The sequence below is a fragment of the Puma concolor genome, chromosome B4 (genome assembly GCF_028749965.1).
Source record: "Puma concolor isolate L17-30 chromosome B4, mPumCon1.1.hap2, whole genome shotgun sequence".
Classification (NCBI taxonomy): Eukaryota; Metazoa; Chordata; class Mammalia; order Carnivora; family Felidae; genus Puma; species Puma concolor.
In genome coordinates this window covers 126,749,291-126,764,213 of record NC_141673.1, presented here as the reverse complement: position 1 = coordinate 126,764,213, position 14,923 = coordinate 126,749,291, and the positions used below count along the sequence as shown (strand labels likewise).

General features: G+C 42.5%; 1 protein-coding gene across 1 annotated transcript in view; it reads left to right on the top strand.

Moving 5' to 3' along the window:
* MRC1 (mannose receptor C-type 1) overlaps positions 1–14,923 on the top strand; it is a 100,191-nt gene that overhangs the window by 11,638 nt on the left and 73,630 nt on the right. The window contains exons 2-4 of the mRNA XM_025930988.2: positions 2,480–2,881; positions 6,591–6,764; positions 11,059–11,223. Coding sequence (XP_025786773.2) covers positions 2,480–2,881; positions 6,591–6,764; positions 11,059–11,223 — 741 coding nt within the window. The remainder of the gene's footprint in view (positions 1–2,479; positions 2,882–6,590; positions 6,765–11,058; positions 11,224–14,923) is intronic.

Here is a 14,923-nt window from a genome sequence, read left to right as displayed (position 1 = left end):
GGAAGATATTATTGTTGATGAGATAGATGTTACTCAGCAAAACTATCTGAAAAGTGGAAGGTATGTGAAGATAGAAAAACAACAGTTGGGATAGAAAACACAAACTAAAGGTAAAGGGCTTAGAGATGAGTTCAAAGATCTATATGACAAAATTTCTAGACTTAATTACCATTTAATTTTTTTATTGAAAAATTTTTAATGTTTATTTATTTTTGAGAGAAAGAGAGAGAGAGAGAGAGACAGAGTGCAAGCAGGGGAGGGGCAGAGAGAGAGGGAGACACAGAATCTGAGACAGGCTCCAGGCTGTGAGCCATCAGCACAGAGCCCGATGCAGGGCTCGAGCTCATCAACCGCGAGATCATGACCTGAGCCAAAGTTGGACGCTCAACTGACTGGGCCACCCGGGCGCCCCCAGACTTCATTATCATATTCTATTAGAGGAGCCTAGATTTACATTTGTGTGTGGCAAATTATCATAGTAATTGACTTCTAAACTTTTTGTTTTCCTATCTCCTGTGTTTTATCATGAACAAAACACCATATCATGAGTATTTTCATTTTATTGCCAACGCAGAAAATTCCTCATCTTGTCACATGAGGACATAGGCAGTATTAAGATGAGATCAAGTCTGGGAAGGAGTTCAGCTACTTGGGAGGAGCTGCGGCTTGGGCATCGCATGTTCCGTTGACAGATGTCAACTCCGGAGAAGCCAAAAGGAGCAGGTGTTCTGAATTGAGACTCTATTGAGTCCCAATTCCAAGAAATCAAACCAGCAGAAACAAGAAACCCAGCCGAGGAACCCGGCTAAGGTTCAAAGTGGCACCAAATTAGGAACCCAGACGGATTAGAAGCAGGAGGTCTCTCGCAAGTGTGGGACGAGAACGGAGATGGGAGCGAGGCAGGGGAAAATGATCTTTCAAGGCAAACGTCCATTGTAAGCCCTAAATTGATGGTCCAAGAACTGACCTCAGAATGTAAGTGGTGCTAACCCCACAGGGGTGTTGAGGACAGTAAATAGAATATGGCATGTGAAAATGTTTTGTAAACTGTGAAAGGACTCTGCTAGTGGCACTTTTATTCCTTTGCTGTATTTCACTGATGGTTTGATTAAAAATAATGAGCTAATTTAGTCAGACCCTCAAACATCTGCAATACTACTGGCTCATTTTGAAAGACCACTTAAGTAGGAGGAATTTAGTAACACTTCAGAAGTAGTGTTTGATATTTAGGTCATAAAATCAAAAGTCAGTTCTTTTCATTAGTCTATTCTTAAAAAGAGAAACAAAAAAGAAAACCCTTTACATGAATTCAGTTTTGATGTAAGGGGAAAAAATATGCTTACCAGATCCTTTTTTCTCTTCCTCCTCCTCCTCCTCCTCCTCCTCCTCCTCCTCCTCCTCCTTCTCCTCCTTCTCCTCCTTCTCTTTCTCCTCCTTCTCCTCCTCCTCCTCCTCCTCCTCCTCCTCCTCCTCCTCCTCCTCCTCCTTCTTCTTCTTTTTGGCAAGAGGAAGTTCACTTTTGCCAGCTAGCAGCTCTGTACTATAAGTATAAGCCATCTCCACATACTAATTTAACTCATCAGCCCCAAATTACGAGAATAAAACAACACCGTTTATGTAGTTATTCTCATAAATATCCCCTCAAATGGTATAAGAACTTGCATTTATTTAACCTTTACTGCAAACTTGACACATTGTTACACTTACAGGTACATTTTTGCATCTTTTTGTTATGCAAAGGCTATCTTGAGTATGCCAATAAAATGAAAGTTAAAACTATATAATAGATACTAACTTACCTCTAGATGCTAGATCTCTAAGTTACCTATTGTTGTAAGGGAAAACAAAACAAAACAAAACAAAACAAAACAAAACAAAAGTCTTCTCTAGTAGGGCTATCCAGAAAGCACTTCGTTCAAAAATTTGCTGGATATAAAAGCAAACACTTCCTAAAATAAATCAGTTATTTTCAAAAAACCTCCCTAATGTTAGAATTCGAATAGAGTTTCCTCTATCTCAAAGAGAGCAGGGGTGAATCAGACTTCAAAATTCTATTCCGGGGAACACATGCACCTAATTTTATAGCTTATTATATTCGTATCTAACTTTTCTTTTCTCAGATGGATATTATTTCTTTCTCGGTTATTTAATTTTTATGTTTACTCCACTACCCTTTGTGTGCATTTAAGGCAGGCCTTTTCCTAACGCTATAGGAGTGAACTCACAGTCCTTGAGGATTTCCAGCTGATTGCTGGGGGCCATGCGACTGGCTCTTCCCCCCTGTCTCTCTCTCTCTCTAGCTTCATGGACCCCCTACCCCCTTCAAGGGAAATGAGCTGTCTCAGGCAGAATTCATATCACCCCTTCTCCCAGGATCAGTTTTACGGAGGAGATATTAGGAATTTTGACCTAAACTATTCTTTGTCACATGTATCCCCTTTAACATCTTTTCTTTCTTTCTTTCTTTTTTTTTAAACAGACACGAGGCAATTTTTAATATATAATGAAGATCACAAGCGCTGCGTGGAAGCATTAAGTCCCAGCGCGGTCCAAACAGCCGTTTGTAATCAAGACAACGAAGCACAGAAGTTCCGATGGGTGTCTGACTCGCGGATTATGAGTGTGGCGTTTAAATTATGTCTGGGGGTACCATCAAAGACGGATTGGGTTGCTGTCACTCTGTATGCCTGTGATCCGAAGAGCGAATTTCAGAAATGGGAGTGCAAAAATGACACGCTTTTGGGGATCAAGGGGGAAGATTTATTTTTTAACTATGGCAACAAACAAGAAAAGAATGTTATGCTTTACAAGGGCTCCGGTTTATGGAGCAGGTGGAAAATCTATGGAACCACAGATGATTTATGCGCCAGGGGTTATGAAGGTAGGAAGCATGGACCGTCTTGCCTGTCTTCTGTCACATTTTTCTCATCTTCTTAGTTGGAACCTAATTGGACAAAATGGGCATATTCTTATTTAATCTGTGGTAGAATTAGTAACTGATGATGTTTGCATTTTGAACTATCTTCTATGAAAACCTGACAGTGAATACATGGTAAAAAGTCCTGAATGATGCTTTAGCAATTTATAATTAATGGAAAGACTGTTTTTTTTTTTTTTTTAATTTTTTTTTTTCAACGTTTATTTATTTTTGGGACAGAGAGAGACAGAGCACGAACGGGGGAGGGGCAGAGAGAGAGGGAGACACAGAATCGGAAACAGGCTCCAGGCTCCGAGCCATCAGCCCAGAGCCTGACGCGGGGCTCGAACTCCCGGACCGCGAGATCGTGACCTGGCTGAAGTCGGACGCTTAACCGACTGCGCCACCCAGGCGCCCCAAGACTGGTTTTTTTTAAGAAAAGGCTTTTATGTGAGGTTGGTTCCCTAAGCTCTTGAAGGTTAAATAAAATCAGAGTATTTCGTTTTCTCTGATCTTGGCCAAATTTCATTCCTCTGGTGGCTGTGCACAGAAACAACAAAACAAAGATAAAGCAGAACTTGAAGCCTTTTACAAAGCTTTCTTGAGTCAGATGATGTTATCACCACATTCCAGGTTTGGACACTTGATTATTTGGGAGTGTTATCTACAACAACCTCAAGGTCAGAGGAAGAGCCTGCCTTTTGGGATAAGAGATTACCTGTTTCCAAAATTACTATGTTACTGGGGCTGCAAAGATTGCTTGAACCTGGTTATCATAGCTAATCAGAGCACCAGAGTTCAGTCTTTGTGAGGCCGTAACATGTCAACTTTTCATTTTCCTTCTTCTTTTTTGAAATTTTAAAATGTTTATTTATTTTTAAGAGAGAGAGGTGGGGGGCGAGGGACAGAGGGACAGGGAGACACGGAATCTAAAGCAGACTCCAGGCTCTGAGCTGTCAACATAGAGCTCGATGTGGGGCTCAAACTCAGGAACTGTGAGATCATGACCTGAGCTGAAGTCAGACGCTTAATTGAACCACCCAGGTGCCCCATCCATTTTCCTTCTTTATAAAGAAGAGGGAGAGCAGAAAGAGAGAGAGAGAGAAAGTGTTCAGAAAGAGACTATTCGGGAGCATTTATTGAACATAATGAAGGTTTAGAAGTCATAGGAGAGGTAACATTTCAAGAGAAACTTGGTTGAAAACTATAGCCGGGCAAGAGTGAACCAAAGTTGAATGAGTTAAATTCCACAGATCGTAAAATAGTCCCGAGGGATTCAAAACACGAAGATTGGTGCTAAGACATGGGACTTCTTATTTCATTTAAAAATACATCACTGGAGGGGTGCCCGGGTGGCTTAGTTGGTTGGACACCGGACTTTGGCTCAGGTCATGATCTCATGGTTCCTGGGCTCGAGCTCTGCATCAGGCTCTGTGCTGATAGCTCAGAGCCTGGAGCCTGGTTTGGATTCTGTGAGACAAGTATGCAGAGGGTTTAGCATAGTGGTTCTCAAACTTTAAATATGCTTAAGAATCACCAGGAAAGCTTGTTACAAGTGAAGATACCAAGGTTCCTCTCCTACCCCGACTCTAAATCAGCACATGAGGGGAAAGTCCAAGAATCTATTGAATTATTTTTATGAACACCTGGGTGCTTGGATGAAGATGGTCCATTGACCACACTTGCTGCTCTCCAAGTCTTTCTCAATACTTAAGATATTCCTGCTGGAAGATCTAGGCTTTCAGAGTGATCTTGGTATCTGCTCACTGTAGAGTACACATTTATCTGAAGACAATACAGAGGGGGTATATGTAGAGCCTGTCTCTCTAAAGAAAACCTGGGGGAGACAACTGGCCGAGGTCAGGGACTATTTTAGAATAACAGAATCAGAATTACAGACTTAGAAGAATCTAAGTGTTGTCTGGGAGTTTGGACCACAGTGGAAGAGAAACTGACTGCAATTACATGGCTTTCCAGTGAAAGTGGCTGGACTAGAATGTCGTTCTTTTGGCTTCATCAGGGCGTTGTGAAATACATCAGGTTTGGGGCGCCTGGGTGGCTCAGTTGTTTAAGCGACCGACTTCGGCACAGGTCATGATCTCGCAGTTTGTGAGTTCGAGCCCCGCGTCGGGCTCTGTGCTGACAGCTCAGAGCCTGGAGCCTACCTCAGATTCTATGTCTCCCCCTCTCTACCCCTCCCCTGCCCACCCTCTGTGTCTCTCTCTCAATAATAAATAAACGTTAAAAAAAATTAAAAACAATACATCAGGTTAGTCCTGAAAAGCCCATTTCTGATTGATACCTATAAATCCAGTGTCGACAATTTCTTGGCTAATTTAATGAACAGTACAACTAGCCCGGAGGTGGTCTTAACAGATTTTCCTCATACGAAGGAACAGGAACCCCAGTGGTTACGAGTGGCATAATCATATCTAAATCTAGCCTGTCCCCTATATGAGATATGATTTGGAAAACTAGTCCTGTAACTTAGTGGCACAAAAGCCAGAATTGCGTTTTGAAGTGACTAACTACTAGCTAATTGGAAAAAAAGTAATTTTGAGGTAAATGAAAATAAACCTGGCTTTGTCAGAAGGACGGGATAAGTGCATTAAGGGGGAAGGAAAGAGGGTAAGGAGCTTAACATGCGTTTTGATTTTAAGATATGTTGGGTATTGTGCTACATGTTTTACAACCTTTATATTGTCTAAATGAATTTTGAGATGTCTTTTTTTAAAGTTTATTTATTGAGAGAGAGAGAGAGAGAGAGAGAGAGAGAACAAGCAGGGGAGGGGCAGACAGAGAGGGAGAGAGAGAGAATCCCAACCAGGTTCCGTGCCGTCAGTGTGGAGACTGAAGTTGGGCTTGAACCCACAAACTGTGAGATCATGACCTGATCAAGAGTCAGATGCTTAACCGACTGAGCCACCCAGGTGCCCTGAGATATCTTTTAAGAACTGTTTAAAGGCATAGGATCTGCAAAACTTAATTAGGACAACTTAATCTAGGACAAATTCTGAATATCAGCTGGTGGCAGGAGGCTAAGTACGTTGCTATAGAAGGTTGTTATTTCCCCAAATTGTTATTTCCTCTGTCTCTTGTGTTTGAATTCAGTTTTAAGAAAGCAGATATTAATCGTAAATGGTTTTCGGTGCTTTCTTTCCGTGATGTGGATTAGAGAGTTATGCCCAACTTCCGACTCTTTCTCAGAGTTGTTGAGGGACTCCAGTGGAGGCTGGCTTGGCAGGATTTAAGTAGGCGGGGATTTAAGTTTTGACTGTGCGTTTGAGTTATACAGCTATAAGGTTATTTTTTAATCTAGAGATTCAATAATTCTGTGATTCCAAGCAAGAGGAAGGATGGGCTCTTCCCTGTTTTGGAGGAAATGCAGAAGTCCAAGCAGGTGTCAGTATAGCTGACTACTTTTGCCTCACGTGAGGCAGGAGGCAAATCTGTCCTAAAAGACAGTGGAAATGAAGTGGTCCTAGAATTGTTCCTGATAGAGACTGCTGTGTGTACTCAGAAAAAGACTGGGGTAGAGACAGAAGGGAAAGAAAAAGGGATTCCCTGGGTGGGGACCTCAGGTGTGATCCTCTTTCGGCATCCTTCTTATCGGAAAGTCAACCTTGAGAAGATTGACTGACATTCTAAGTGCGTGTCGATGTATCTCTTCTAGACATGTACACGCTGCTGGGCAATGCCAATGGGGCAACCTGTGCATTTCCATTCAAGTTTGAAAACAAGTGGTATGCAGATTGCACGAGCGCTGGGCGATCAGATGGATGGCTCTGGTGTGGAACCACCCCAGATTATGACACAGACAAGCTATTTGGATATTGTCCATTGAAATGTAAGTAACGTTCCCACCAAGAAAATTTGACACATTTCCCACGTCAGCGTAACGAGCACACGTTGCGTTTGTTGAGAACGTTTTCCCTTCCAAAGTTCTTTCCCACTTATTATCTCGTCACCCTCCACCACACCCCTGTACGGGTGTCATTGTCCCCGTTTTATAATGGGGAAAGTGATCCATATTGGCTGAAGACCAGAACACAGATCTTCTGACTCTCAGCCCTGGGCTGCATCACATGAGCTCTTTATTTCCACCAACTGCTTCTTTCCTTCACCTTCTCCTGTTCTTGTAGGTTATTTGCTAAGACTTTAGGGCAAATTATACTGTACACGTTGCAATGTCTACTTAAAACTGCCCTCCCAGGGATTTGCCTTTATTAAACGATAGCCCCAAAATAAAACTTAATGCCATGAGCATGTCGTCTGGTGGAGACAGAGACATGTGAGGGGCTCCTCACTTTTGTGTCTCTGTTCTGTGAAAATGATAGTAATGAATAGTAATGACAGTAACTTTAATTTCATTTAAAAAGAGTATCATTTAATTCAACATAGCTATGAATCAAATGGAAGAGGATTATTTTCATGCTCGAAGGATTTTTTTTAAAATGAAAACGTAAGTATTATCGCAAGAATACAAAAACAAGTGGCTTTGCATGATATTGATGGGAAGCAGCCAGAACATGAGTCCTGGGTAGTCTTTCCATACTCAAGAATCTGTAAAGAAACAGGGGAGCAGGTTTAGGTGGGATGGGGGAGCGGCCTCAAGTGGGGAGGCGGGGCTGGGGCTGACGGAGCCAGTGAGGAGGGGTTCTTTGCTCCGCTTTCCCTTTTACCCCACCTCCTCTGTCTCCTGCTAGCTACCCCCTTCCTTTTTACTCCCTAAATGTCTTACTCCCTGCCCCCCTTGCTCCTTCAGACTTTCTGGGTCGCAGTAGCTCCCATTCTATGCTGTTACCCAGAACTCTTCCTCCTGCTGGCCTGCAAAGGGGTGGGATCCGGGGTAGAATCTGGGTACACTAGCAGCCTGGCATGGCTATAAGCCCACGTCAGCTGCAAGAGCATTGCTTACAGTTGAAGTTTGGGGACCATGCACCCACCCAACGATCGCATTATTCTGAGCAATATGGGGAAGTAATTCACAAAAAAATATTGTAGTTTCTCAAGTTAGAGCCAGAATTCGAAGAAAAATACTTGCTTATCTCTCTCGATACACAATCCCACTTAAAATGAATGTGATTTCTCAGCCTCGCATATTATCATAATGCTCTACTGGGTGCAGTCCCTATGTCCTGGGTGAATATCGACAAAAACTCACAGGCTTCCCATTCAGAGTGACTCTGCTCTCCCGTTCTTGGGGGGAAGTAACTGTATTCACGTCTCTTAGAACCACTTTAGAGGTTTGATTCCCATGAAAGGTTTATAGATGTCTGATCTCTGTATTAGAAGTGTTTTCGGGGGCGCCTGGGTGGCGCAGTCGGTTAAGCGTCCGACTTCAGCCAGGTCACGATCTCGCGGTCTGTGAGTTCGAGCCCCGCGTCAGGCTCTGGGCTGATGGCTCAGAGCCTGGAGCCTGTTTCCGATTCTGTGTCTCCCTCTCTCTCTGCCCCTCCCCCGTTCATGCTCTGTCTCTCTCTGTCCCCCCCAAAAAAATAAATAAACGTTGAAAAAAAAAATTTAAAAAAAAAAAAAAAAAAAAAAGAAGAAGTGTTTTCGTCTGAATCGAGCTATTTTTTCCCGTAAGATAAAGCAAGACTTGTTTTCCAAAGGTAAGGAGCGTCTCTCACCTTTACTTCGTAGGAATGGTATTTTCTAAATCTGTTATCATGGAGTCTTTTGGGGATGTGGATTTCCCAGGTCTGACTACAGCATCTTGGACTTAAGTGGTATTGATGAAGGAGTTGTTAGATGTATGTATGATTTAATCAATCGTTAAATGGAAGACAGATGGTTAATCACTAATCACACACACATGAAAAAAAACCCACAAAAACCTCACAACCTTGGGATAGATGTGTGTTGGATGGGCGTCCTGAGTATTCTCTCGCGTCCTTGTAATTTATGCCTTCAAAACCTATGCATGCATCTTTTTTCTTGTTCAGTGTAAAAATAAGATAACTCTAGGAAATGAAAGTGTCTGATTTCAACACGCATTCAACCCGTAAAGCACATTTTAGGCATCCCATGCCTTTCTTAAAGGGCTTTGCAATTTCCCAGTCTACTTCATTTTCCTTGCTTTGCGTTCCTTTCAAAAGAACATTTGATTTTACATTAGCCTTAATTTAAACCTTAAGGTTAAGGTTTAATACAGGAAGATGAGGTACTGGCTTTTGACCTCATGACACTTTCATATGTGCTCTTCTTCCTTGTCCATCGCATTGTTTATTACAGTGTTTCCCTTCTGTTTAGACATCTATTTTAAAGCATCGTGAGAACCGGAAAAGGAAAAGACCCTTTCTCTCGATCCTCCGTAGCTTGCAACTTGAGCTTGCTTCATCGCTTGTGCTGGTTCACTGCGGGAATTTGAACGTGAGGGGGGATGTAGTGTCAGCAAACCTATGCAAGCAGTGAGAAATAGATTTCAATTCCTTGACCTCAAGAGCCAAACATACTTTCTTTTAAATGAAGAGTCATACTGCATTCCCTTCTTTGATTATGTATATCCCCAGACATGAAAATAACACCCCCCCCCACTTTCTTTGGATGTCTCACATTTTCTACAGGCCTCAAATTTCTAAAAATAGGGGTTTAAAACATCTCCATCTTCAGATGAACTCCAAACCAATCTGATTCGAATGGTCTCGCTTACGTGGACAAGACTCCATTTGGATATGGAACTACGTGATCATTTAAATTTAACGTCACCAACTCAAATTTATTTTATTTTATGTATCTTTTTAAAGTGTATTTATTTACTTCCTTCCTTACTTATTTTTGAGAGAGAGAGAGAGAGAGAGAGAGAGAGAATCCCAAGCAAGCTCTACATGGTCAACGCAGAGCCCAGTGCAGGGCTCAAGCCTATAAACTCCAAGATCATGACCTGAGTCAAAAGCAAGAGTCAGACACTCAACCAACTGAGCCAATCAGGCGCCCCTCCAATTTATTTTTATCTAAATATATAATAATTTTATAATGAAAGCTTCTTAGAAATTTCTGTGTTGTTGCCTGAGTGGAATTTTGATATATTTTTCTTCCTCTTTGGTGTGCAAAGGAACCCCAAGTTTCATGTCATACTCTGTGGTATGCGTATGAAAAAGGTCACTTCCTTGTCACATACAAAGATTCATGGCAGCATAGGGCTACATGCTTATTGGAAACTGGCCGACGTCGTGGCAGGTTGAACACCTCTTAGAAAATTTGAGAAGTTACATAATTCCTTCTCTTTCTTACAAACAAGTGAAGAAATTATTACTGCCTATGATTTGTAGGTAGAAATTTGTATTATTAAAAAGACAAGAGGGAAAGTTCCATAATATGAAGCACACAGAAATATTTCATTTGTTGACTAATTTCCCCAACATCTTATATGTAACACACTGTAAACAATATTTATCTCTACTATTGACCTTTCATAAGGTATAACTAAGTTTATAGAGTATATTGGGAATCATAAAATAACAAAGGAAAAAATAAGCTACAAGTATTATTTTTTGCCCTGAAGGAAGAAAAATTAACAATCTGCATCTATTATTGCCTGGAGCTGCCTCGATTTAATATATCCTAGAGATAGGAAAATGAGACTTGAGGGGTTTGCAATTTAAGGACAAACCACTAGTGAGGTGACATTGTCTGAATGCACGTCCAGGTCAGCCTGGCGGTGGCATCCATGACTTTGCCTTCTAATGCCTGTGACTTTGGTCTAAAAAGACCCAACTAGGACGTGCAGGCAGAATATCCACTTGCTGAGAAAAGACATATATATATTTTTTCCTTATATGTTTTTTTTTCTAGATTAAGGAGCGCGGACCGGCATCTCTATTCTTGCTTAGTATTTGCAATTGCCCCACTCCCCAACTCACCTGATCCCAAACCTCCTGACGGACAAGTAGGGAGATGATGCCTCTCTTTCCTTGCTTAGGCATATGACAAAAATTGGATGTGGCTCATCTTTTGAAAACTCCCCTCTTCATTCAGGGAGTGAAGAAAATCTCATAGGCACTTTAATGAAAAGGGAAGAAAGGAAAAGAAATAAGCTGCAGGAAATAATGCTACTATTAGAATTGTGTACAAAACATTGTTCCCTGAAAGTCTTTTCTCCGCCTAATGCAGCCAATTCCATTTGACTTCTTTTACAGTTGAGGGCAGTGAAAGCTTATGGAACAAAGACCCGTTGACTGGCATTTCCTACCAGATAAACTCCAAATCGGCTTTAACTTGGCATCAGGCAAGGAGGAGCTGCCAACAACAAAGTGCCGAGCTCCTGAGTATCACAGAAATCCACGAGCAAACGTACCTGACAGGTAATGGCAGGAAAAGAAAAGGAAGTTGTAAGTAAGTTCATGATGGTTCCACTTCTATCCGCTGGAGCCTAAGAGCAGCCAGCATAGGGGATTATAGACGGACATCATGATGGAGTCAGTCCTGAACAGGTGCCATCCCAGGGTATGACCCACTGGCCCCTGGGATGGCAAATGGCTTTTGTCTCCTCAGCCAACCCTCTTCCATCCGTTGCGACAGTCTCTCTAGAACCTGCGTTGAGAAGGATTCCGAGAGTTAATCTGGGTTCAGAGTAGAAGACGTCTCCGTCGCTAGGGGATGTTCTTGGACACAGTAGAGCTGCTATGCTGGTCAAACGTTCCAGGTCCAACCTGAAGCCCAAGGTTTTCTGTCAGCATCATGGCATTCAAAAGGATAAAATGAAGTAAACGCTCCCGCCACAAGCAGGGACCAGTCAAGAGCTGCTCTGAAACCCTGCGTCCTTTTTGCTTCCTGTCTCTCAAACTCCCTGACCGTACTGGTTTTCAGGCCTTATTGGCATTCTTTCCTCAAGGTGTTTGCTTTTGAAGCATTTGTTCTTGTAGGATTATGAAGATGAAAAGAGCCGATGTTTGCTTGAGATGAAAGTATTTGTTCTAGCTTCTGAGACCCACACTTGGGGAACAGAGAGAGATTAGGAGCAGAAAGGAGTGGGGAGGATAAGCATCCTCAATCCCCTGTTCCAGAATCCCCTCCCTCCAGGTCCCCTTTTCTTTGCTACCGGATTAATATATCCCTGAGCCTATGACTCCTGTGTTCGAAAAGCCCTTAGTGACTTCTTATTTTCTACCAAGTAATTAACAAAATACCTTTGCCTGGCATTCAAAGGCTGTCATCTGCCCCCGACAGATGCATTTTGCAGTCTCGACAGAAGGGTTTGGGTTTCTCATCTTTTTTTTTTTTTTTAAGTTTTGTGGGTTTTTTTTATTGTTTATTTATTTTTGAGAGAGAGACAGAGTGGGAGCAGGGAGGGGCAGACAGAGAGGGAAACACAGAATCTGAAGCAGGCTCCAGGCTCTGAGCTGTCAGCACAGAGCCTGACACGGGGCTCGAACTCATGAACCGTGAGATCCTGACCTGAGCCGAAGTGGGATGCTTTAACCGACTTAGCCACCCAAGAGCCTCTGAGTTCCTCATCTTTATCTCGTACTTTCTTACCACCACATCTTTAAATCTCATGCCATTTCTCGTACCTGGAATTGCCAAAATTTTATACAGCTGAAATGCAATCTTATCCATTTCCATCTGCATTTCCCTTATTTGTTTAGTGCTTTTATTTATTTTTTAAAGTTTATTCATTTATTTTGAGGGAGTGAGAGAGCGAGCATGTGCACACACATCGGGGAGGTGCAGAGAAAGAGAGAGGGGGAGAGAGAGAATCCCAGCAGGCTCCGTGTTGTCACCTCAGAGCCCAACTCGGGGCTCACACCCACAAACTGTGAGATCATGACCTGAGCCCATACCAAGAGTTGGACGCTTAACCAACTGAGCCACCCAGGTGCCCCTGTTTACTGCTTTTATAATAGCTACTTACCTATATGTCCCACTTCCCCTACAAGATTAGAAATACATTTATTTGTTATTTTTCATTCATTTATTCAACAAGGGGGCTGGTATCTGTGTGTGAGGTATTATGCTAGGTCATAGGGACACAATGGTGATCGAAGCCAGTCATGTCCTCTCTACATGGAGCTTAAAGTCCAGTGGGGAAAACAGACATAAACAACAGATAAATACACGTGCCACAGAAGTGCCACGAAGAAAGCAAACTGAGTGCTATGTGGAGAATGGATTATACGAGCAAATGGCTGATATGAGGAATGTCTCATGAATATTTATGCCCCCCAAACCCCAAAGAGATTCACACAGAACCTTCCAAGGAAGAGAGTCTCAATGAATGTCTGGTGACTGACAAATGATGGTGCAGCACACAAAAAAAATAATTATCTAGAAATCCAGCCTCGTGCTTGGATGGGCGGTCAGCTTACGGCAAGGAGACCGTAAGTTCGGTGGTTCTTAAATGTGAAGTTGCTTAAATCACCGGGGAACTTTGTTAAAACAAAAACGTGTGGGCACAAACTCCAGAGATGCTGGATCAGTAGGTGGGGCCCAGGAATCGGCATATTATCAACCATCCAGCTGATTCTGGGGCATATTCACGAGACTGACAACAGGAAAGCAATCTGACCTCACTGTGTATTTAGAAGCTCAGAGAAGGAATCGTGCCTCAGTCTGCTCTGTTATTCGGTTTTGTGTTGGTTTGGGGGGCCTTCCCCGTGTTGAGACATAGTATCAGAGTGATTAATACTTACACCCATGCATAAAATTAAGGGCAGAAAGCCCAGAAAGAGACACAACTAATTTCACGTAGATGATCCAGGGAGAGAAGGGATGATTTAAGACAACCCTGGTGTTATCTGTGCACACTGGTGTGGGTGAGAGAAGAACTCTCTCAGAGTTGAAATGGTTTCTGAGTCAGTGAGAGAAAGACAAATACCGTATGATTGAACTTGTATGTGGAATTTAAGAAACAAAACAAAAGAGCAAAGGGGAAAAGAGAGAGAGAGAGAAACCAAAGAGAGACTCTTAACCATGGAGAACACAATGATGATGGTTACCCGCGGGGAGGCGGGTGGGGGATGGGTGAAATAGGTGATGGGATTAAGGAAGGCACTTGTGAGGAAAATTGGGTGAGGTATTCTGGAATTAAAATAACAACTTTACACAGAAGTTGAAATGGTTTCAATTGGCTTTTTTTTTTTTTTTTTTTTTAGGGGAATCTGTGGGTTGTATTATCTTGACTCATCTGAGTTTTACTGGATTTTTGGCTTTCTGGAAGCCAAGGGACTGAACACAGGTTACTTTTTCACTGCCTTCCCCAGCTGCCTAGAGGAAAGGGGTAATGCTGGCGGGAGGGACAGCAGCTGTGGCAGGAAATGCTTTCCTAATCAGCCAGAGCTATTATTGTGTCCCTCAGGAGAGCCAACAAGCCTGAAGAGATTCAGAGGCTCAGTTCACCTCAGATACTTGTTTGAATCTTATCCAAGCCTCCGGAATTTTAGTCAGCAAATTTTAACTGAAATCTGGATTAAGAATGACTTCTCCAATGAAATTTGGAGTATTTCCTGCTTTTCTTTAAGTCAAAAATATCATGGATTGGGGGGAAAAAGTCTGAAGGGGAGTTCATGAAATAAACAGCATTTTGTTTTCTGGAGGGAAGATATTCACGACATTCAGGATTTATTGGGATGTATTGGGGGAAGAATCTGGAAAACAACGGTGTGAGTGAAGGACTGTGATCTATTTGGGGCAACAGGTCACTAAAAACTAAACAAAACAAAACAAAAATACCCACAAATAGTTACACTCTTAAGGCTTATTCTATGTGAGGATTGTGAGCAGTAAATATATATTTTTTTAAAAAAACAGTCTAAGTAGGGGCGCCTGGGTGGCTCAGTCGGTTGAGCGGCCGACTTCAGCTCAGGTCATGATCTCATGGTTTGTAGGTTCGAGCCCCGCGTTGGGCTCTGTGCTGACGGCTCAGAGCCTGGAACCTGCCTCCAAGTCTGTGTCTCGCTCTCTCTCTCTGCCCCTAACCCACTTGCATTCTGTCTCTGTCTCTCTCAAAAGTAAATAAACATTCAAAACAAAACAAAACAGTCCAAGTCATTTTTATGACGCTCA